This window comes from Populus alba, chromosome 4 (assembly GCF_005239225.2).
Source record: "Populus alba chromosome 4, ASM523922v2, whole genome shotgun sequence".
Taxonomy (NCBI): Eukaryota; Viridiplantae; Streptophyta; class Magnoliopsida; order Malpighiales; family Salicaceae; genus Populus; species Populus alba.
In genome coordinates this window covers 13,803,214-13,824,819 of record NC_133287.1, presented here as the reverse complement: position 1 = coordinate 13,824,819, position 21,606 = coordinate 13,803,214, and the positions used below count along the sequence as shown (strand labels likewise).

General features: G+C 34.3%; 3 protein-coding genes and 1 long non-coding RNA gene across 4 annotated transcripts; all 4 read left to right on the top strand.

Annotated features, from left to right (window-relative positions):
- Window positions 1-316: 316 nt before the first annotated feature.
- LOC118028947 (auxin-induced protein 15A-like) lies at window positions 317-1,072 on the top strand. The gene has a single exon (XM_035032698.2). The coding sequence runs from the start codon at window positions 667-669 to the stop codon at window positions 949-951; it is 285 nt and encodes a 94-aa protein (XP_034888589.1). The 5' UTR covers window positions 317-666; the 3' UTR covers window positions 952-1,072.
- Window positions 1,073-2,916: 1,844 nt separating this feature from the next.
- Window positions 2,917-4,820, top strand: LOC118028951 (uncharacterized). Its single transcript, XR_004684123.2, has 3 exons — window positions 2,917-3,109; window positions 3,825-3,881; window positions 4,596-4,820. It is a non-coding gene; the product is annotated as an uncharacterized lncRNA (long non-coding RNA).
- Window positions 4,821-6,978: 2,158 nt separating this feature from the next.
- Window positions 6,979-7,605, top strand: LOC118028953 (auxin-responsive protein SAUR24-like). The gene has a single exon (XM_035032702.2). The coding sequence runs from the start codon at window positions 7,198-7,200 to the stop codon at window positions 7,480-7,482; it is 285 nt and encodes a 94-aa protein (XP_034888593.1). The 5' UTR covers window positions 6,979-7,197; the 3' UTR covers window positions 7,483-7,605.
- An 11,769-nt stretch (window positions 7,606-19,374) lies between these two features.
- On the top strand, window positions 19,375-21,606 carry LOC118028946 (auxin-induced protein 15A-like). Its single transcript, XM_073408969.1, has one exon. It carries the CDS (start codon window positions 20,010-20,012, stop codon window positions 20,292-20,294), a length of 285 nt encoding a protein of 94 aa, XP_073265070.1. The 5' UTR covers window positions 19,375-20,009; the 3' UTR covers window positions 20,295-21,606.

The window sequence follows — 21,606 nt, the reverse complement described above, 5'->3', positions numbered from 1 at the left end:
TAGCAAGTTTTTGTCCCTTTTACTTTTCCTGGTGCTACATGTTCGAAATTATTGCTAGAGCAATAAATGCTGATAATCCATGTTCATACTGCTGATTTAGAAAAGCTTTATAATTTACAAGACAAATGTGGTCCATAAAACCTCTACCCATCATTACAAAAACAAAAAAACGAACTAAGACGTCTGAAGTATGCCCTGAACTCTAAAAGGTCGTCCACAAAAATGATCCTTCTATATCGTTCAACTCTAATTCAAGAGGGTAGATGTCTCAAGGGTGTCTCAAGGCAGTATTCAAATGGTCACAACTTAAGATAGACTTCATAATAGCTAACTCCTTGAATTTCAAGTGGGTCCTGAGTAGATTGTTTTTCTCAAAAAATGCTGGGGACATTATGTTATCAGTCTTGCTTTTGAGACAATACCATGTGATCCTTCACTACTTCATGTCTCTCATTAGACCCCATCCAAATGACCATACACCAGTAGATCCATTATCCACAATGGTGCTCTTCTTTTGTTTTGTGATCTTTCCTCTATATATACAGCACTCAATTACCTTCTCAATCCAACTCTAGCCTTCACATTCTCATCAAGAATCAGAGTTTTCTGTTCCTTACTAAAATCCTAACAATCTTCTTGTTGTTCTTACATTTACATCCAAACAAAATGATGGATATTCGCTTGCCTCGTATTCTTCAAGCTAAGCAAAATCTTCTTCGAGGATCATCTCCAGCTAGGGATGTTCGAAAGGGCTATGTTGCAGTATATGTTGGAGAAGAAGAGAAGAAAAGATTTGTGATTCCAGTGTCACACTTGAACCAGCCTTCATTTCAAGAGCTGCTAAGTAAAGCTGAAGAGGAATTTGGATTTGATCATCAAATGGGTGGTCTCACAATTCCTTGTCGGGAAGACATCTTCATCGATCTCACTTCTCGCTTAAATGGGTCATAAAAGGGACAGATTAACATATATTAGAGAAAACAATTTTGTAGCATACTTTACATATCATGTACAGATTGTAAGCAGTGTCTCAAGAGATTATGTATTATGAAATCTTTTGAACTTTCACAAATCTTTTCATCTTCTTCGATTTGTTTATTCATTTAGTTTCCACGATTTCATGACTAAGCTTACTATAAATCAAGAAATTAAATTTACTGCTTTAAAGTTATCACCAAAGATAAAAAGAAAACAAATTCGAAGAAAACACTGCCAACAAGTGTTTGAAAACGTTGAAAAGTGGAAAATACATCATATTTCACAAAAAGCAGATAATACCATATATGTTTGGTATGTACATTGACAAAAATAACAAAATAATGGAAGCCATTAGAAGAAAAAATAGGAGCAGGACCCCAAACATCATTAAAAATTAAATCAAGTGGGGTAGAAGTTTTGTGACCCGTAGGTCGCAAAGACAATCAGGATGACTTGCCTAAAGGAAAAACTTGACACTAAGTAAGAGAACATCTAGAAGTACATATGATTTTATTTCTGAAAATTAACAAATTTAAAATACGAGGTGTTGGATGACTCAAACGACGATGCCACAGGTCGGCAATCATGGAGATGCAAAAAGACCAAAAAGCTTGAGGAATTGACATTGCAGAAGCTACTCGGAGAGGACATAGAGACCATCATTACTCTGACCAAAAAGGAGAACTTCCTTGGTGACGAGATCCTTAACATAAAACATAGAAGTGTGTAATTCAAAATAAACATGATTCTCATGGCAGAATATTTGAACAGATAACAACGATTTGGTAATGTGAGGCACATGGAGAACATTAGATAATGTAGAATTGCGTTTTGGGGAATGTAATGTAGTATGCCCAATATGGGATATGTCAAGGCCCTTACCATCACCAACATTCAAATAATATTTACCAAGATAGCGTGCAAAATCAGTCAGAGATCCAATATCAAGTGTGACGTGTTGATTTGCGCCGATGTCGGGGAGCCAAGATGCAGCAGAAACATTCCCAACAACAAGAAGAGTAGAGGATTGTTGGGTGCTGCTGTGAAACTAGGGACAATGGGGAGCTGTGTGATCGAAGCTATAGCACAATTGGCAGTAGACATGCTGCTGTCCAGACTATTGCCTAGCCCCTAAGTTGCGCCTGGTCTGCTGCCAATTGTCAGGAGACATGCTGCTGTCCAGACTATTGCCTAGCCCCTGAGTTGCGCTTGGTCTGCTGCCAATTGTTTGGCCACTAGTCTGCAGCAGATTGGCCCATGTAGCGGTTGTTGTTGGGACACCAATTGCCTGAAGAGTGACCCTTGTTGCGGCTGAAGTTGGGGATGTGATGTAAAACCTCCAGGTGAAAAATCATAAATTGACTAGTTTTAGGTAAGACAAAATAATTCGTAACTCTTGATTGGGTGATTAGAAAATTCTGAAAATTTGCGTGGAGCGTTCTAATATCATGCCTTATATTGGGTTAAAATTTCAGAATTTTAAGAGAAATTTTGAAATTTGACGAAAATTCATAAATTGACTAGTTTTAGGTAAAACAAAATAATTCGTAACTCTTGATTGGGTGATCAGAAAATTCTGAAACTTTTCGTGGAGTGTTCTAATATCATGCCTTAGCTTGGGTTAAAATTTCAGAATTTTTAGAGAAATTCGGAAATTTGACGAAAAATCACAATTCGACTAGTTTTACGTTATTGGACGTAATTTTTAATCCGACCATCGGATTGAGCCGAACATTTTTGAGGAACCTTAAAATATACTGAATAAAACCTGGTTAAAATTTTAAGATGAATGGAGCTCGGTAGTGCTAGAAAAAAAATAAGGACCGTCAAATAGAGGCAAAAATGCTCATTAGGGTAGAATAGTTATTTGCCATTGAAAAGAAAATATATAAGCCCTCCTTCTCTGCTATTAACTGCCGAATGGGCAGAAACAAAAAGATGAAAAGAAAAACAGAGCATAACGGGAGAGATAGAGAGAAAAGTAAGGAAAACACATAAGGAAATTGAGAGAGTAACTTTATAAACTTGCAAGTTAAACTTATAAAACACTAATCAAGTGAAGGAAGGAGGATTTGAGAAGAGGAATTCAGCTAACCTTGGAAGAGAAGAGAAATTGGAAGAAAAACAATAGGTAAGCATGAGAAGTTTGGATTTAATGTTGATTTAGATGTTTTTCCTAAGCTTATTTGATTAAATTAGGAAGTAATTTCATGGAACTTTACCTTAGTTTTCCCTTAAATCCTAGATTATTGAACTTAGGGTTCTTATGTGAATTTGGGGGAATTAGGAGGGGAAGGGAAAATGATGAAATTGAAGAGGAATAGAATGAAAACAAGTTGAAATAACAAGTAAATGAAGAGAGATTTGGGGGAGCAAAAAGAAACATCACATTCGGCCAATGAAGAAAAAAAAAATAAAAATGGGAGAATGAGTTTTGATGTTAATGTTTAGAAAAAAAAACCATGTTTAATCATGATAAATGAAAATGTAAGAAAGACTAAATGAAGAGATAGCATTTAAGTTGAGAAAGAGAAATAAACTAGTTAAAAGAAAATATGAAGACAAGATGCTAGATTGTGTTTGAATATAGTATTTAAATAAAATAAATAATATGATGTGAGGGTATAAAGAATAGAAGAATAATTTGATGGAGAATTATGAACATAGAGAAAACAAAGAGTAACTTGAGTTAAATATGAGGTTGTATGTAAAATAATGATGTTATATTTGAGAATGAATTTTTATTAGAACAAATTACAAATAAAAAATATTATGTGCTTTATGTTTCGGCACATAAGAAAAAAATATTGATGGACTAATGATATAATGACACTTGATTGATTCAGGAGCTGTGTCTGGAGCTGGTCATCAGACAGGAGGAGCTGGGTCATCCCGAACAGAAGGTAGGTGAATTAGTCACCTCTTTTTTGTAATTTTTAGTTTTTCCTAATTATCTATGTTGCTTATTTAATTGATATTAAATGAATGGAGCAAATGAATAATTTGAGTTTTGATTATGTGAAATTACTGGTTTTATTGGTTAACAAAGAGGTTAACCGGATATGGGTAATTCGTATGGAATTACCGGATTTTTTTGACTAATACAAGAGATTAGCCGGATGCTAGGTAATTCGAATGGAATTACCGGATTGATTGCTAACAAAAGAGATTAACTAGATACTGGGTGATTCATATGGAATTACCGGATTGATTTTGCTAACCGAAATGGGTTAGTCGGATTTTGGGTAATAAAGAGAATTACCGGGTTTATTGGTTAACAAAGAGGTTAACTGGATAAGGAGTAATTTATATGTAATTACCAGATTGATTGGCTAACAAAAAAGGTTAGCTGGATGATAGGTAATTCGAATGGAATTACTGGGTCTATTGGTAACCGAGGAAGGAAAAAATGAATTTTGGGTATCTATATGGAAGTGTTAGATGTATTTGGTAAATAAGAGGAATTAGTTGGATTTTTAAGTCCTAAAAAGATTATGTAAATTATAGGAGTAAGTTAGATTGAAGTAGAAGTACTAAATTTCAAAGGTTAAGAGTAATTATTTAATGTTAGATTAATATAATGAGAAAGTTAATTAATATGGTTGTTGTTGAAACAGGTATGCCACGAGGTGATGCAGATCGTTAGATGTAGGAATTCTCTTGTTTATGAATTACCATTTTGGAATGTAATATTCATGTCGTTACTTTCAATGTAAATCCTTTTGTGATGTAAAAATCAAGTAGAAGGTGTAATAGGTAGTGGATGTATTATATATATGTATAGTTATTAGTATGATCAAATCATTTTCAAAATGATAAGATAAGATTTATTATAAACATAATATGACTCTTAATCTTAATGTTGTATTTATGTAGTTAGTTAGCATTTATTATGTTTGTGATGAATTTGTTTATCCTTTTGGGTTGCTTTGGGAGTACATTTATGTTGATTATTAATTGATAAGTATAAGTATTGCGTTATTGTTTGGTGATTGGAATGTGATCCAGGATGATTGGATCAAGATGGAAGTCATAATGATATATATTAGAAGTGTTGTCGATAACTTGGTACCAACAAAAACAGAGGAAACTCTGCCGAAATTTTCAAAAAAAAAAAAAATCCCATAAATTTAGACATGTTACCCAATACTTGACATTGGTAAATAAATGTTTGGAGATTTCATGACATCATGATTTGAGACTGTTACATGTGATGAGACAGAGCAAGGTGAGCAGAAGGTGTTGGCAGCAGTGGTGGCTACTGTGGTAGAGAAGAATACAACAGAGAAGTTGCGGCATCCATGGTATGGAAAGAGTTCTTGTGCAGAAATTCATGAGTAAGAAGGTAGTTGTGAAGATGAGCGTATGATAGTGGTTCTACCTTGTTTAGGAGACTCGTTACCAAGTCTTCGAACTCGCCATGAAAGCCATGAAACACATAGAGATTGAAGTTTTCAAGAGACATAGGGCTACTAGCAGCAGACAATTCATCAAATAACGATTTGGCTTGCTGTATGTATATATTAATCGATGAGTCATCTTGCTGAAGGTCTTGAAAGGAGCCATGAAGTTGAATGCATGATGTGAGAATGCATGATGTGAGAATTAGATGAAGAGGCAAGCACTTTCTCAAGAGTGCGCCAAACACAATGCGAGGTAGAACAATCTACCATGAGATGCAACACATCCACGAAGAGAGAGGAGAGTAAAGCACTCCAAATAAGTTGATCATATTGCTTCCATCGAAGAAAATAATTTGATCATATTGCTTCCATCGAAGAAAATAATTTGATCAATACACAATGTGAATGCTTGAGTTGTTGTGATAAAATGTGCTGGTATATATAGAGGAAAACATTTGTACAAAATCCTGGTATATAAAAGGTGTCAAAATATGCAAACTTTATTTATACAAGTATTGTGTTCTTGGAAAAACAGAATAAGTGATTCTTGACTATGTTCATACATATATTTGGGGTCTAGTAAGTGTAGCATCACATGAAGGATATATGTATTTCGTGAATTTTTGTTGATGACTATTCATGAAAGTTTTGGGTGTACTTCATACGATATAAGTCAGTAATGTTTGCCAAGTTTGAAAAGCAAATTAAGGTAAAACACCAGATAGGGAAGAAGATCAAATAACTCAAGTTAGACAATGGTAGTACACATATTCAAAGTTCATGGAGTTGTGTGAGCAACATGGGATTATAAGAGACACTTCCAGTAGACGTGCAAGACACCATAACAAAAAGGTGTAACAAAAAAGTTAATAAAACATTAGCTGAAAAGGCCTCGCAACATAAAAGTGAATAGATAAAAGGCCTCGCAACATATTTGGCCTCACAGGTTGAAACTTTCCTAAGGATAGCATTGATGCTCCTTTTCTGTTCCTGGTGGCACCCACGTTTCAAATTCAATGGCTGGAAAGTACAGTTACGTACCGACATTAACTTCGTCATTTGCAGTTGCATCAAGATATTCTGAAATGCAGGATAGGTTCTAAAAAGGGTGAAGCAGTGCCACGCATTTCATATGCACTTCACATGGTTTTGTCTAGCAAGTTTTTGTCCCTTTTACTTTTCCTGGTGCTACATGTTCGAATATATTGCTAGAGCAATAAATTCTGATAATCCGTGTTCATACTGCTGATTTAGAAAAGCTTTCTAATTTACAAGACAAATGTGGTCCATAAGACCTCTACCCATCATTACAACAAAAAAAAAAAAACAACATAGACGTCTGAAGCATGCCCTGCACTCTAAGAGGTCGTCCACAGAAACGATCCTTCTATATCGTACAACTCTAATTCAAGAGGGTAGATGTCTCAAGGTTGTCTGCAGTATTCAAATGGTCACAACTTAAGATGGACTTCATAATAGCTAACTCCTTGAATTTCAAGTGGGTCCTGAGTAGATTGTTTTTCTCAAAAAATGCTGGGGACATTATGTTAGCAGTCTTGCTTTTGAGACAATACCATGTGATCCCTCACTCTTCATGTCTCTCATTAGACCCCATCCAAATGACCATACACCAGTAGATCCATTATCCACAATGGTGCTCTTCTTTTGTTTTCGTGATCTTTCCTCTATATATACAGAACATAATTACCTTGTCAATCCAACTCAAGCCTTCACATTCTCATCAATAATCGGAGTTTTCTGTTCCTTACTAAAATCCTAACAATCTTCTTGTTGTTCACATTTACATCCAAACAAAATGATGGCTATTCGCTTGCCTCGTATTCTTCAAGCTAAGCAAAATCTTCTTCGAGGATCATCTCCAGCTAGGGATGTTCGAAAAGGCTATGTTGCAGTATATGTTGGAGAAGAAGAGAAGAAAAGATTTGTGATTCCAGTGTCACACTTGAACCAGCCTTCATTTCAAGAGCTGCTAAGTAAAGCTGAAGAGGAATTTGGATTTGATCATCAAATGGGTGGTCTCACAATTCCTTGTCGGGAAGACATCTTCATCGATCTCACTTCTCGCTTAAATGGGTCATAAAAGGGACAGATTAACATATATTAGAGAAAACAATTTTGTAGCATACTTTACGCATCATGTACAGATTGTAAGCAGTGTCTCAAGAGATTATGTATTATGAAATCTTTTGAACTTCCACAAATCTTTTCATCTTCTTCGATTTGTTTATTCATTTAGTTTCCACGATTTCATGGCTAAGCTTACTCTATATATATATCAAGAAATTAAATTTGTTGCTTTAAAAAAGATTATCACCGAAGAAAACTAGAAAAAAAAAGTTCAAAGAAAACACTGCCAAGCACTTGTATCAAGGGTCATTACCATATGTGGGCAAAATTTAACTATTGCCACTTCCACGTCCACCACCGCATCCGCCTCTGCGCCGACACTGCAGCCTCCCTCATTATGATGAAACTTCCGTAGTGACGGTGATGGTTTTCACCGACACCACTAGGTTCACTCATGAAGGCAACCCACTGACTAGATGATTCATAGATGATTTCTTTTGATTAAATGCAATATTTGACTTCTTACAAAAATGCGTTCTTGGATAGCGAGGAAAGCAGAGTACTCAGAATGAGTTGGTACTATTGTTTCCAACGAAGGAAGAACTGATGTACCTGAAGAGAGGTGCCACTAGCAGCAAGAATATGTGGAGAGGGGTTGGAGTTGGAGCCATCAACGAAGCCAAAAACTCCTTGGCCTAGGAGATATGGCTTCATCTACATTCGCCAATAGAAATAATTGGTGTTTGCTTACTTGAGAGAGATGACTTGGTGAGTGTGGGAGAGGAAGACAATAACAACGACAGGGGCGGTAGAAACTACATTAGAAGAGGGTTGCAATAAGGAGTATTATTGGGGTTGAAGAAGGCGTGACTACCAGCTATAGGCTGCAGCCACGGCAGAACAGAGGCAGAGGAAGACAGTGGTGTTGAGGCAAGGGAGAGAGTCGGCACCACTGGTGCTGCAGCAGTAGAGGTAGTAGGCGGTTGTGATGAGGAGTCCATTGCAGAGAGAGGAGAGGAGGTGTTTTAGTTTATTTAGGGCTCTAATACAAAGTTAAGAATAATAAAATAGCTTAAGTTGTGCCTTAGCCAATGTCTCATATATATGTGTGCGCGCGCGCGCGCGCGCGTGTGTGTGATAGAACATGGTAGTAACTGTAGGAATCACAATATTAGAATAATCCTACATTAATTTATATACATATATATACATGCTATACTATATATTCTATAATATAATCAACATGTATAAATTATTTATACTGCATGCATATTAAAAATTATTTAACTCACCCAAAAATTAAAAGCAAAAGACAAACATGCGTAGAATTGGAGACTATTAAGGGTCGCTAGAAGAAATGTCTACAAAGCCTATAACGAATACATAAAATATTTAAAAAAAAAGCCTCAAAATATAAAACATAAAAGATTACAATTCTAAGAGTGAGACCAAAATATAATTATAAAACAAAAACATATCCATCAGATCAGTCCCAAACATTTCTCAAATTGACCAAACCAACAAAAAGTTATCAATCCCCCTTGTTTGGTCAACCAGTAACCAGAATTGACCAACCACTCAACCAATACCATCAAGCCAATCAATTGATTGGTTCAGACAAATCAGTTGATTAGCTGATCAGGATTTCAGAATCCTGATATATTAGTTTTCTAAAATTCAACATTCTTGTCAAAAACCCATAATTTCAGTTTTAATATCAGTTTGTTTTAAGACAAACTAACACCCTAAAACATCAATTAAACATCTCAAACCATCCAGCTTTCAAATCAACATATTCAACATCATAAAATCCCAAAATACTTCTTTAATCCACAAACTATCAAAATCATCCTAGAACATGCTTCTTATAAATCAATTCAGATTGTCTTTAACCCACATATGTTAACATAAAAGTGAGGTCTTGAAGAGCACCAATGATTTGATGAAATTGTGTAGGATCATAAAATAAGCAATCATGTATCACTGTAACTTTGGAGGTAGAAATAGGAGTATCAACAGGTTTGCAAGAGGTCATACCAGCTAGAGTAAGTATGTCAAGAATATACTTATTTTTTCATAGAATTAGACCCATATTGGTGGATTTAACCTCAAATCTGAAAAAAAATAATGAACAACTCCTAAGTCTCCAAGCTTAAAATCTGAAATTAGTGACTCTATTAGTCTTTGAAGCATAATAGAGTTGCTACCCATAAGCAGGATATCATCAACATAAACCAAAAGGTAAAAGATATCAGCACATGCAAACAAGATAAATAATGACATGTCAACCTTCAAAGTGTGAAAGCTAAGAGAAAGCAGAAAATCACTCAAACGAGTGTACCATACCTAAGGAGCCTGCTTCAAACCATATAAAGACTTATGTAACCAACACACATAAGAAGAACGAACGGGGTCAACAAAACTTAGAGGTTGTTGCATGTAGACCTGTGAAGTCCGAGAATAAAGTATACAAAGAGGGGGAGGTTTATAATAATTCCAAATGTTGTTATAATATAAAATAAAGCAAAAATAATAATAAAAAAATAATACCGAAAAAAAAAAGAAAAAAAAAGGGGTGAAAGATGGGGCCAAAATGGAATTAAGAAGAGATGGGACTATAAATAGCCATCCCTTCTCTCATCCATGGCCGGCTGATAATAAGAATAAGGAGGGGGGAGAATTTCAGATTTTTCTTTCATCAAAACTTGGAGTAAACACCTAAAATTAGTAAACCCAAATAAGCCTTGGAATTATTAAGTGGAGGAACACAATCGGGTGGAAGAATTAAAAAGAAGAAAAGTGAAGAATTGGTGAAGAAAAGAGGGGGAAGAGTGGCTGACAACATACAAGGAGAAGAAGGCTAAGATTCTTCTAAAATTTGTGAAGTAAAGTTTAGATTTCCATCCAAGTAAGGAATTCTAATTCCAATTTCTATGAAATCAACTTCAATTTGATTAGAAGTTTATGCCTTTCTTGAATTGGAAATTAGGTTTCTTTAACATAAAATATTGGGAAAATGCAGAAATGAGTGAGGTTAAATGGATTAGATTAATCCAAGTGCCTTAAAGAAGAAGAAGAAATGAGTGCATAAAAGAGAGGAAGGGAACTCTTGGTTCCCTTGGTCACGTTCTCTGCTGGATACAGCAGAGAGGGAATGAGAACTTATGATGTGCTTAATTAATTAATTTGGTACCAGTGACCTTAAGAGGACATAAAAGGAGACGGGAATGCCATGAATAAAGGGAAGGCATGGCTGTGACTGATGAGGAAGCAGGGATTTAAGATGAAATGGAGATACCTTCTCCATTAGCAAAACAGGACAGGTTCGTTGCCCTGTTTCCTGGGGGGATTTTGGACCTGAAAACTATAAAATTCAGGGAGGGTCCCCTCATAGAAGTGTAGCTAGGAGTGTTAGCTTTCCAACGAATCTGACCTCGCCTAATTTGGAGTCCTAGAACTCCAGATACAAATAAAAAACTGAGGAGAGGTCGAGCTGCCACCCCTGTTGGCAGATTCGGCCAAGTTGATAAAACGGCGAAATTTAGCCACATCAAGTGTAGAATTTTTTTCTTGCCTTTCATAAAGTGTGTCTTGATCTTCAAAAAGAATAAACTGTAATAAAAAATTGAATTTATGATGTCCACTTGGACTACTAATGAGCTGAAAAGTTAAAGGATATTAATGAGGAATGTAAGTGATGAGAAAGAAAAGATTTCGTAAAAGAGAAATGAATATTATTTTCAATGTTGATGTTGCGTGTGATATGTGGATTAATATGGAATAATGATGGGTGTTTGTGGTTTCAGGAGGAACCGCAGGAGGAGTACAACAACCATGGGGGAACGCAAGTCGAGCATCCACAACAGGTAGGTACTTGGTACCTATATCTCCTCTAGTTAATAATTATTTTAACTAACTTTTGAACTATAAAAATTTGGTGCTTATTGATGAGGAAAAAAAAAGGGAAAGGAAAGGTTAAATGATGAAAAATAAAATGGAACAGAGAACTAGATTTAATTTATGGGTTCTTTTGGAGGAAATAGATCGTAACAAGGAATTTTGGTAATGATTGTTTCTTGAATTTGATTTGTTTGTCCCTGATATGGGAGGCTAATGATGTTAACCAAGCTGGATAACATTGGCATTACTGGTACGTGAGAGGAAAAATATAAACTTGATTAACTATTCAGTTTCAGAATAGTTAATGATATTGGCACGTGACGTAGATAACGGAAAAATTTATAAACTTGATTAACTATTTGGTTTCAGAATAGTTAATGATATCGGCATGTGATGTCGATATCGGCAAAATTTATAAAATTGATTAACTATTCGGTTTCAGAATAGTTAATGATATCAGCACGTGACGTCGATATCAGCAAAATTTATAAACTTGATTAGCTTTTCGAGGTGAAAGCTAATGATGTCAAGAATTTTGACATCAGCATACTTGAGAACCTCCCAAGGTAATATGGAACAATGATTAACTATTTTAGTTTTAAAAATAGTTAATGACACAAACGTTTACATTTGTGTCAGCATTTTCATGAAACTAATTAGTTGTTCCAGGACGGGCAACTAAAGACACTAATGGAGGTCATTGGTGTCAGCAATAGTCCTTCTGATGAGGGGGGGGAGAGAAGTAGTTAACAGAAAAAAAAAAACAGAGAAGAAGAATAAAGAATTCTTATATAATTGTTGTAACCCATTCTTGGGTCCCCGCAAAAAAAATAAAATAAATAGCCGAAGAAGGTTAGAAAAATAACAGGAGGCAGAAGCACTCGGAAAATGGTCAGAAAATTGGTCAAGGAGTATAAAGATACAAAGATTGGATTTTTGACAATATATTCTTGAAGGATGAGAAACCCTATTGAGAAGGAAATTTTGAATTTTGAGGAGAGAAGCCCAAATTTGGATGTTTATGGGTTTAATTGATTTTTTATTGCATTTATAGGGGATTTGATTGCAAGAAAAATTGATTTTTAAGTCAATTTGGGCTTTAAATTGAAGAAATTTAAGTTTTGGGGCTAAATTATAATTTTTAGGATTTTATTAAGTCAAATCAGGGGCTTAATTGCATAAATATTGAAGTTTAATGGCCAATTAGGGGTTTAATTGTGAAAATCCGAAACCAGGGACCAATTTGGAAAAGGCGCAAAGATAGGGGGGGCTGTTTGGGATTGATTGAGGGGCCTAATTGAAGAAATTGGAAGTTTATTGATCAATTGAGGGCTAAATTGCATAATTTAGAGGCCAAGGACCAAAGTGGAAAAGGCGGCCAACTTGGCGGACAAGACCGAAATTGGCAGGGACGCAATTGAAAGGAACAAAAATAATTGGGGGACTGATGTGAACGTTGGCGCATTTCTGGCGCCACATTTAAATGAAACGGCGCGTTTTCTCCAAAACGACGCCGTTTCATGTTTTGTTTTCATGCATACGGCCAATACACTAACATGTTTTGAATGTTCTTTTTATATATAAAAAATATTGGAAGTTTTGAAAATGTGTTTTCGCATAGATTTCTTAAACACAAATCATTTTCTTGCATTTGTGGATTTTACAACCTGTTTGTAAAACTCCAAAGGGTATTGGCCAATATTCCAAAAACTATAAAAATCTTATTTTGGGAGGAGAAGTTGTGGTTATTGTTCACCGCTAATGTTTGGATGAAGAAATCCTTAAAAGGACGAACATCCAAAATATTATCGGGAGTAATAAATCAACGCACATGTTTGAAAGAAGCTTTGGTTGTGATCGAGAACATTTCAAAATTTTAATTTTTTTTTTCTCCACGGTTTACGAGTCATGAAAAGTATAAAATTGTTTTTTTTAGAATTGTGAAATTTTCTTCGTTCTTTTGTTCTCTTTTCCTTGCGATTTACGAGTTGACGGGATTAGAAAACACCAACACCATAGACTATAGAGCAAACCAAACACCAAGCAGCTTACCTTAGGTAGGGCGTACTAGGGGTGCTAGTACCTTCCCTTTACGCAACCAGTCCCTTGCCTTAGAAACTCTGAAAGACCAGTTAGGGTTCCTAGTGACCAAATACTAGGTGGCGACTCCAAAGAACCAAATCATCAGAACACAACGAAAATCGCCATCCGATGTCGCGCCATATTATAATTTTTTGTGTGGGGGTGTGACAATAACCATAAAAAGGGGTTTGTGGTTGTATTTAGAATCTCATATGATTTAAGTAGATATATATGTTGTTTAATTTTATTCTGTAAATTACTTGTATTTTAATCATTTGTTTTTAATTATATGGAAAATTTATATTTTTGTAGGTCCCTCTCATTCACGTCAGGAATAGATTTAAAGTTCTTTGATCCCTTTCCGTATAAGTTAGGAACTTAGGGATTTGTGGTGTAATTTTGTCATGTAGTAAACATGTAACCTATATGGAATACTCTATTCGTAATATTTTGTTTCTGAAATATTAAATGTATCAACCTATGCTTGGGATATTAGAATGTACTCGAATATGTTACAATATTAAACTATGTTGTGTGTATATATATATTTATATGAAATTTCGTGTTGAAATTGGCTCTTTTAATTATTAACTTGTGTATGTGATGTAAGATGGAGTTTGGGAATGAATATGGTCCTGAGCATAATCTAGAATGAGTTATGTAGTTAATTGTACTAAACATGGATGTGATTGTGGATGAGATGTGATTCAAAATGTGTGCAGGTACATTGTCGATAACTTGGGATCTCCCGATATAGAGGAGACTCTATCGAAATTTCGGCGAGTAAAAAAAAAATTGCTTCATCTAACCTTTATAGGGGGAGAGATTAACAAATAAACTAATAGAAAAATTAGGGTTGTTACAAGACCTCTTTGGCAAGTACACCATTGAGGAAAGCATTATGTATATTGAGTTGATGAATCATCCAACCACGTGAAACTGTAATGGAGAAAACCAACTTAATAGTTGCTTTTTTAATGACAGAGATATGCTTTTTGTTTCATCCAGTTCAAATCATCCCACATATTCTTGCATAATGGATTTGGCATGTTCTTATCGCACGACTCTAAATAAAGATTTGTTTAACAACTACATGTTAGTTAATTATGATTCTATTATGATAGGTAATGATGATCCATGCAAAGTTGTTGGAATAGAAAATATCAAAATTAAAATGTTTGGTGGTGATGTTGGAACTTTGTGTGATGTTAAACATATAACAAATTTAAGGAAGAATCTGATTATATTGGGCACTTTAAATCATAAAGGATTCAACTTCAAGTTTGAAGGTGAAGTACTGAAGGTGAGTAAAAGTGTTATGACTATGATGAAGGGACATAGATTGCCAAGAAATATTTATAGACGGGTAGATACCACATTTATAGGTGGAGTTGCAGTCATAGAGTTTGAGTAAGATAACATAGTCTTGTGACGCATGTGATTAGGCCATATGGGTTCATAACAAGATTCTATTAAAAGGTGTCAAAATATGCAAACTTTATTAATACAGGTATTGTGTTCTTGAAAGAATAAAATAAGGTGCACTTCAAGATAACCACACTCAATACAAGGGATTCTTGACTATGTTCATACAAATGTTCGGGGTCTAGTAAGGGTAGCATCATAAGGAGGATATATGTATTTCATGATTTTTGTTGATAACTATTCATGAAAGTTTTGGGTGTACTTCACTACCAGAAAATCGATAAATACAAACAGAAATATCGAGGGAATATTTTCGTTGGTAAATTTCCTAAAGATTTTACCAACAAAAATATTCCTTCGGTATATATCGAGGGAATTATAGCGGGGAAAAAAATTAAAAGAAAGCAAAAAAAATAATGACATGTCATTTTTACCAACGGAATTATCGACAGAATTTATGTTGTTGGTAAAATCCATTGGTAAATTTGTTTGTAAACCGTAAACATTGTTCATCATATCAATTACAAAAGAAATCACCGACGGAATTTTCCGTCAGTATTTTCTAGAGAGCTCCAGAATTGTTCACTTTTCAATTGCACTGCTAATTGAAAAGTATTTTCAACTACTAATTGTTATTCTTTACAGACAAAATCATCGATGAATTGAAAAGTTGTTGGTGTTATTTGGTGGTTTTCTGAAAAAATTCAAGTAATTTAAAATTTTCATTTAAATATTACAGACGGAATCACTGATAGATTGAAACATTATTGATAATTGTTGGTGGTTTCTAAAAACTTTTTACGAAATTTAAAATTTAAATTAAATATTACCGATGGAATAATTAAAAAATATTACTATTCAATTATCCATCGGTAAATCCATCGCTAACGTGCCCCAATAAAAAGCCTGAATCCCCTTATTTCACAAGAGATAGACTCATTTCTTCTTCTTCTTCTTCTTCTTCTTTACTATATGTAAAAAAACATCAATATCTATTTCATTCTCTTCTTTTCTCTTTTCATCTCCTTCTCTTTTCCTCTATGCTCGGGTATGTCTTCTTCTTCTTTCTTCTTTTATCCTTATCATTACCCAATTTTTGAATAAAAAAATACAAAATCAATGATTAAAAATATATTTGAGAATGGGGTTAAAACAACAAATTTTGAAGTTTAGGGATAAAATTATCAGAGTTGAGAATAAATTAGTCAAAAATTAAAGAATTAATAAGTTTGGAAATTTACTTAAAAATTTGGATTAGTTTAATTAATGAAATTAAAAGAATTAATAAGTTTGTGAGCTTAATTAAACTTTGATTTGATTAATTAAATAAATTCAGGGACTTAATTGAAATTTATCCAAAAAGGGCAAAATTGAAAGAGTTAATTAAGGACCAAATTGAATAATCCAGGAATTAAGGATTGTTTTGTAAACAGTGCACCAATTTAGGGATCTAATTAAAATTTATCCAATAAAAGGGAAAAATTAAAAGAAATTTTTATTTGTTTAGGGGTCCAATTGCGAAATTCCAGAGACAGGGGTCAAATTGAAAATTCCTATTTTCTGCCGAAACGGCACCGTTCCTAGAAACAGTCGTGCGTCTTCTCCATTCCCGCTTCAACAAGGAAGCTCCCGATTCAGCAGGGGAGCTGATAATCCGCAACAAATCTGATCTTGGACCAAGTCTCTTGCCCATGATCTCGGTGGTGGAGGCATAAACACAGTCCTGCAAAGATAAGACACAGGGGAGGTTTAGCTTGGCTATAAAAGGAAGAAGAAAACCCAGCACCAGGAGGCAGAAAAAAAACAGAGGAAAAAACCCAGAAAAAAGAGAGGAGAAACCCAGAAAAGCAGAACTGGGAGACGAAAAAACCGAAGCAGATGGAGAGACAAATAACACAGGAAGACTAAAAAGCAAGGGTAAGAACACTGGAAACAGGAACACAACAGGGGAGCTGACGAAAAAAGACCCAGAACAGAGGAGGATTTTGGGAACCGAAGACGAGAGGAAGCCTGGACACGGACGAAAACAGGGGATTTTTGGGGACGAAACTGAGACAAAAAAAAAAATGAAGAGGAAGTCCAGGAAAAGCAAACAAAAAACAAAAAGGCAGAAACACCGAGAAAAGAGGAAGTCCAGGAGAAGCAAACAAAAAACAAAAAGGCAGAAACACCGAGAACAGAACACACGCAGCACATATAGAACGGAAAAAAAACAAAGGGTAGAGGGGAGATGAACGACCGAGAGAAGAAGAAGCAGAGGGCAGGAAAGCAAAGGGTAGAAGGAATTCCAGTTTCGCCAGGAGGAACTCCTTCGCAGATCTTCGCCCAAAACAGCAGCACTCCAGCAGAGCAGGTAAGCTTTCTTTAGTTTTCATTGAATTCTCTTTCGCTTTCGCAGATCAAATAAGGTTGTTACTGTGCGAAGGTAATTTTAATTACCTTCACACAGTACACAGCACGCGTGCTTCTGGTTGATTTTTGCCCGGCCAGGCCAGTGGCCGGGCGGGGCTGGCTGGGATATGGGCTGAACTGGGCCCAGCCCAAAAAATAAAAAAATATAAAAAAAATAAAAAGCAGAAAAATAAAAATAAGAAAAATATGTATGCATGAAAAAAAATAATAATATAAATTTATTGGTTTATTCACTGACGTCAAAGTCAGGAATAAAAATACCGGTTTAAATTTATATTATTCATTTGTATTTTATTTTTATTTAGCAAGAAAAAAATAATATAAATTTATTGGTTTATTCACTGATGCCAGAGTCAACAAATAAAAAAACCGGTTTAAATTTATATTATTCATTGTATTTTATTTTCATTTAACAAAAAAAAATTGTGCATGCGTAAAAATAAATTTATTTTATTTGTTTATTCACTGACGCTAGAGTTAGAAATATTTGTAGTTAAATATTCACTGGCGCCAGAGTCAGGAATATTATAAGCAAATTTTCATAACATAAACTAATAAACATTTAGCAATTTAAGACGAAACTAGCAATGCAGCCTGCCTCAGGCAGGACATTTAAGGGGTGATAATATCTTTCCTTTCACATAACCAGTCCTAAACCATAGAATCTCTGTTGACCAATTAAGGTTCCTAGTGACCATAATACTAGGTGGCGACTCCTTAAACAAGACCATTCCCCATTAAAGAACGTGATGCTAGAAACCCATTTTTTCCAAAGAATTATTTTTAAGGCCGCCGCGATGTCGGGTGCAACAATCCTCTTAGTTTTTTTTTAATTAATATGTTTTACAAAAAAAATTTCTCTCCTTAGCTTCACTTGCAACTACATTAAGGTAAGATTTTTTTTTCCTTCTTTTTTCATGATTGTTTTCACTATATTTGTTTTTTATTTTATTTTTAATTGTTTTTGTTCTTAATAATTGTATAAATGTTGTTGTAAGATTTTTTTTGAATATGAGATCAATTTTTAGTTGATTTATTTATAGGATTTTAAAATTTTTAGCAATTGCAACTTCATTTTTTTCATATGAATTTTTTTAGTTGAATTTATTTTTTTCGTTTTATTTATTTGTTGCAAATTTGTTTGAGTTGATGTTCTTTTTCTTTTTTTTCCAAGCATTTTGAGTATATATTATATATAGAGTGTTGATTTATGTTAATTTAATTATTTTATAATTTTTTAAAATGAATTTTTTAAAAATGTTTTTAAATAATTACCGGTGGAATTAACAATGGAATTCTTTCATCGGTAATTTTTTGTCCGTTGGTAAATCCGTTGGTAATAAAAAAAATACTATTACCGACGCATGATCTATTCCGTTAGTAAATCCATCGGTAATAATATTTTTTTATTACCAACGAATTTACCGACGAACAAAAAATTACCAATGAAAGATTCACAAACAGAGTATTTTAGATGATGATTTCGTTGATAAATTAATTACTGACGGAATATGTGTCTTATGCAAATAGAAAAATTTCGTCGGTAAAACAGTTTAATCTTGTAGTGCTTCATGCGATATAAGTCAATAATATTTGCCAAGTTTGAAAAGCAAAAGTAAAAAACCAGACAGGGAGGAAGATCAAATAACTCAAGTTAGACAATGGTAGTACACATATTCAAAGTTCATGGAGTTGTGTGAGCAACATGGGATTAAGAGACACTTCACAGTACACGTACAAGACACCATAACAAAATGGTGTAACAAAAAAGATGAATAAAACATTAGCTGAAAAGGCCTCGCAACATAAAAGTGAATATATAAAAGGCCTCGCAACATATTTGGCCTCACAGGTCGAAACCTTCCTGAGGATAGCATTGATGCTCTTTTTCTGTTCCTGGTGGCACCCACATTTCAAATTCAATGGCTGGAAACAGTTACCGACATTAACTTCGTCATTTGCAGTTGCATCACGATATTCTGAAATGCAGGATAGGTTCTAAAAAGGGTGAAGCAGTGCCACGTACTTCATATGCACTTCACATGGTTTTGTCTAGCAAGTTTTTGTCCCTTTTACTTTTCCTGGTGCTACATGTTCGAATTTATTGCTAGAGCAATAAATGCTGATAATCCATGTTCATACTGCTGATTTAGAAAAGCTTTATAATTTACAAGACAAATGTGGTCCATAAAACCTCTACCCATCATTACAAAAACAAAAAAAAAAGAACTTAGACGTCTGAAGTATGCCCTGAACTCTAAAAGGTCGTCCACAGAAATTATCCTTCTATATCGTTCAACTCTAATTCAAGAGGGTAGATGTCTCAAGGGTGTCTCAAGGCAGTATTCAAATGGTCACAACTTAAGATAGACTTCATAATAGCTAACTCCTTGAATTTCAAGTGGGTCCTGAGTAGATTGTTTTTCTCAAAAAATGCTGGGGACATTATGTTATCAGTCTTGCTTTTGAGACAATACCATGTGATCCTTCACTACTTCATGTCTCTCATTAGACCCCATCCAAATGACCATACACCAGTAGATCCATTATCCACAATGGTGCTCTTCTTTTGTTTTGTGATCTTTCCTCTATATATACAGCACTCAATTACCTTCTCAATCCAACTCAAGCCTTCACATTCTCATCAAGAATCAGAGTTTTCTGTTCCTTACTAAAATCCTAACAATCTTCTTGTTGTTCTTACATTTACATCCAAACAAAATGATGGCTATTCGCTTGCCTCGTATCCTTCAAGCTAACCAAAATCTTCTTCGAGGATCATCTCCAGCTAGGGATGTTCGAAAGGGCTATGTTGCAGTATATGTTGGAGAAGAAGAGAAGAAAAGATTTGTGATTCCAGTGTCCCACTTGAACCAGCCTTCATTTCAAGAGCTGCTAAGTAAAGCTGAAGAGGAATTTGGATTTGATCATCAAATGGGTGGTCTCACAATTCCTTGTCGGGAAGACATCTTCATCGATCTCACTTCTCGCTTAAATGGGTCATAAAAGGGACAGATTAACATATATTAGAGAAAACAATTTTGTAGAATACTTTACATATCATGTACAGATTGTAAGCAAAGAGATTATTTTTTATGAAATCTTTAAAACTTTCACAAATCTTTTCATCTTCTTCGATTTGTTATTCATTTAGTTTCCACGATTTCATGGCTAAGCTTACTATATATATATATATCAAGAAATTAAATTTGTTGCTTTAAAAAAGATTATCACCGAAGAAAACTAGAAAAAAAAAGTTCAAAGAAAACACTGCCAAGCACTTGTATCAAGGGTCATTACCATATGTGGGCAAAATTTAACTACAAGTGCTTTAAAGATTATCACCAAAGAAAAGAAGAAAATAAGTCAAAGAAAACACTACCAAGCACAAAATATACTGTCATCAATCTTTTTTATATTAGTACAAAATATATTTAGATTGAATCGGCAATGCCTACCAGCTAGACAAAACTGCACTAATGGTTAAATGAAGTGCTCTGTCTTGTTATCTTTTTAATATAAACTTCAAAATTTCTCATCATATGATAAACACAAAATAAAAATTCATAATACTTATTGTATTAAATAAATTTCAATCTTTAAAATAAAAATCCAAAATTGAATAAAAATAGTTTAATTGTGGAGCGTCTAAGACATAAAATAAAAAAAGAACAAGAAGAAATGCCTCCTAAAAGCAAACAAGGCATAACAATAAATGAAGTAGCAAAAACCCTCAACCAAAAACCAACTTGCTAACAACAACTAAGTGTCATGACCCAAATCCCAGGTCTATGACCGACAACACAAGAGCGGTGTTGAACTAAGGCTCAAAATGTACATATCATAAACAAAACTTTATAAAATTCACGCAACATTTCATAATCTTTCAAAATATTATATTATTCAAAACTAATTAAACCAAATGATAGTTCAAAACTTCTCATCCATAATTAAAACAAAAACAATAATCCATAATACTTATTATATTGTCAAAATCCAAATGTTAGAGAATAATATAAATCATACCTTGGGACCTCACCTAATAGCTTAAGCTTTTAAGTTGTGATGATTCTTTGATATTGTTTCAGAGTCTTGATAACCAAGTGATCACGAGTTTGAATCTCATCATCCCTATTTATTTGATAAAAATTAAACACAAGGTAATGTGGGCCTGTGCAAGTTTCAAGCCCAAATGGCTTTCACTTGAGGGGGTGTATTAGAGAATAATATATATCATATCTTGAAACCTCACCTAATAGCTTAAGCTTTGGGGGTTGAGATGGTTATTTGATACCAAACTTAATTAAAATAGGGTAAT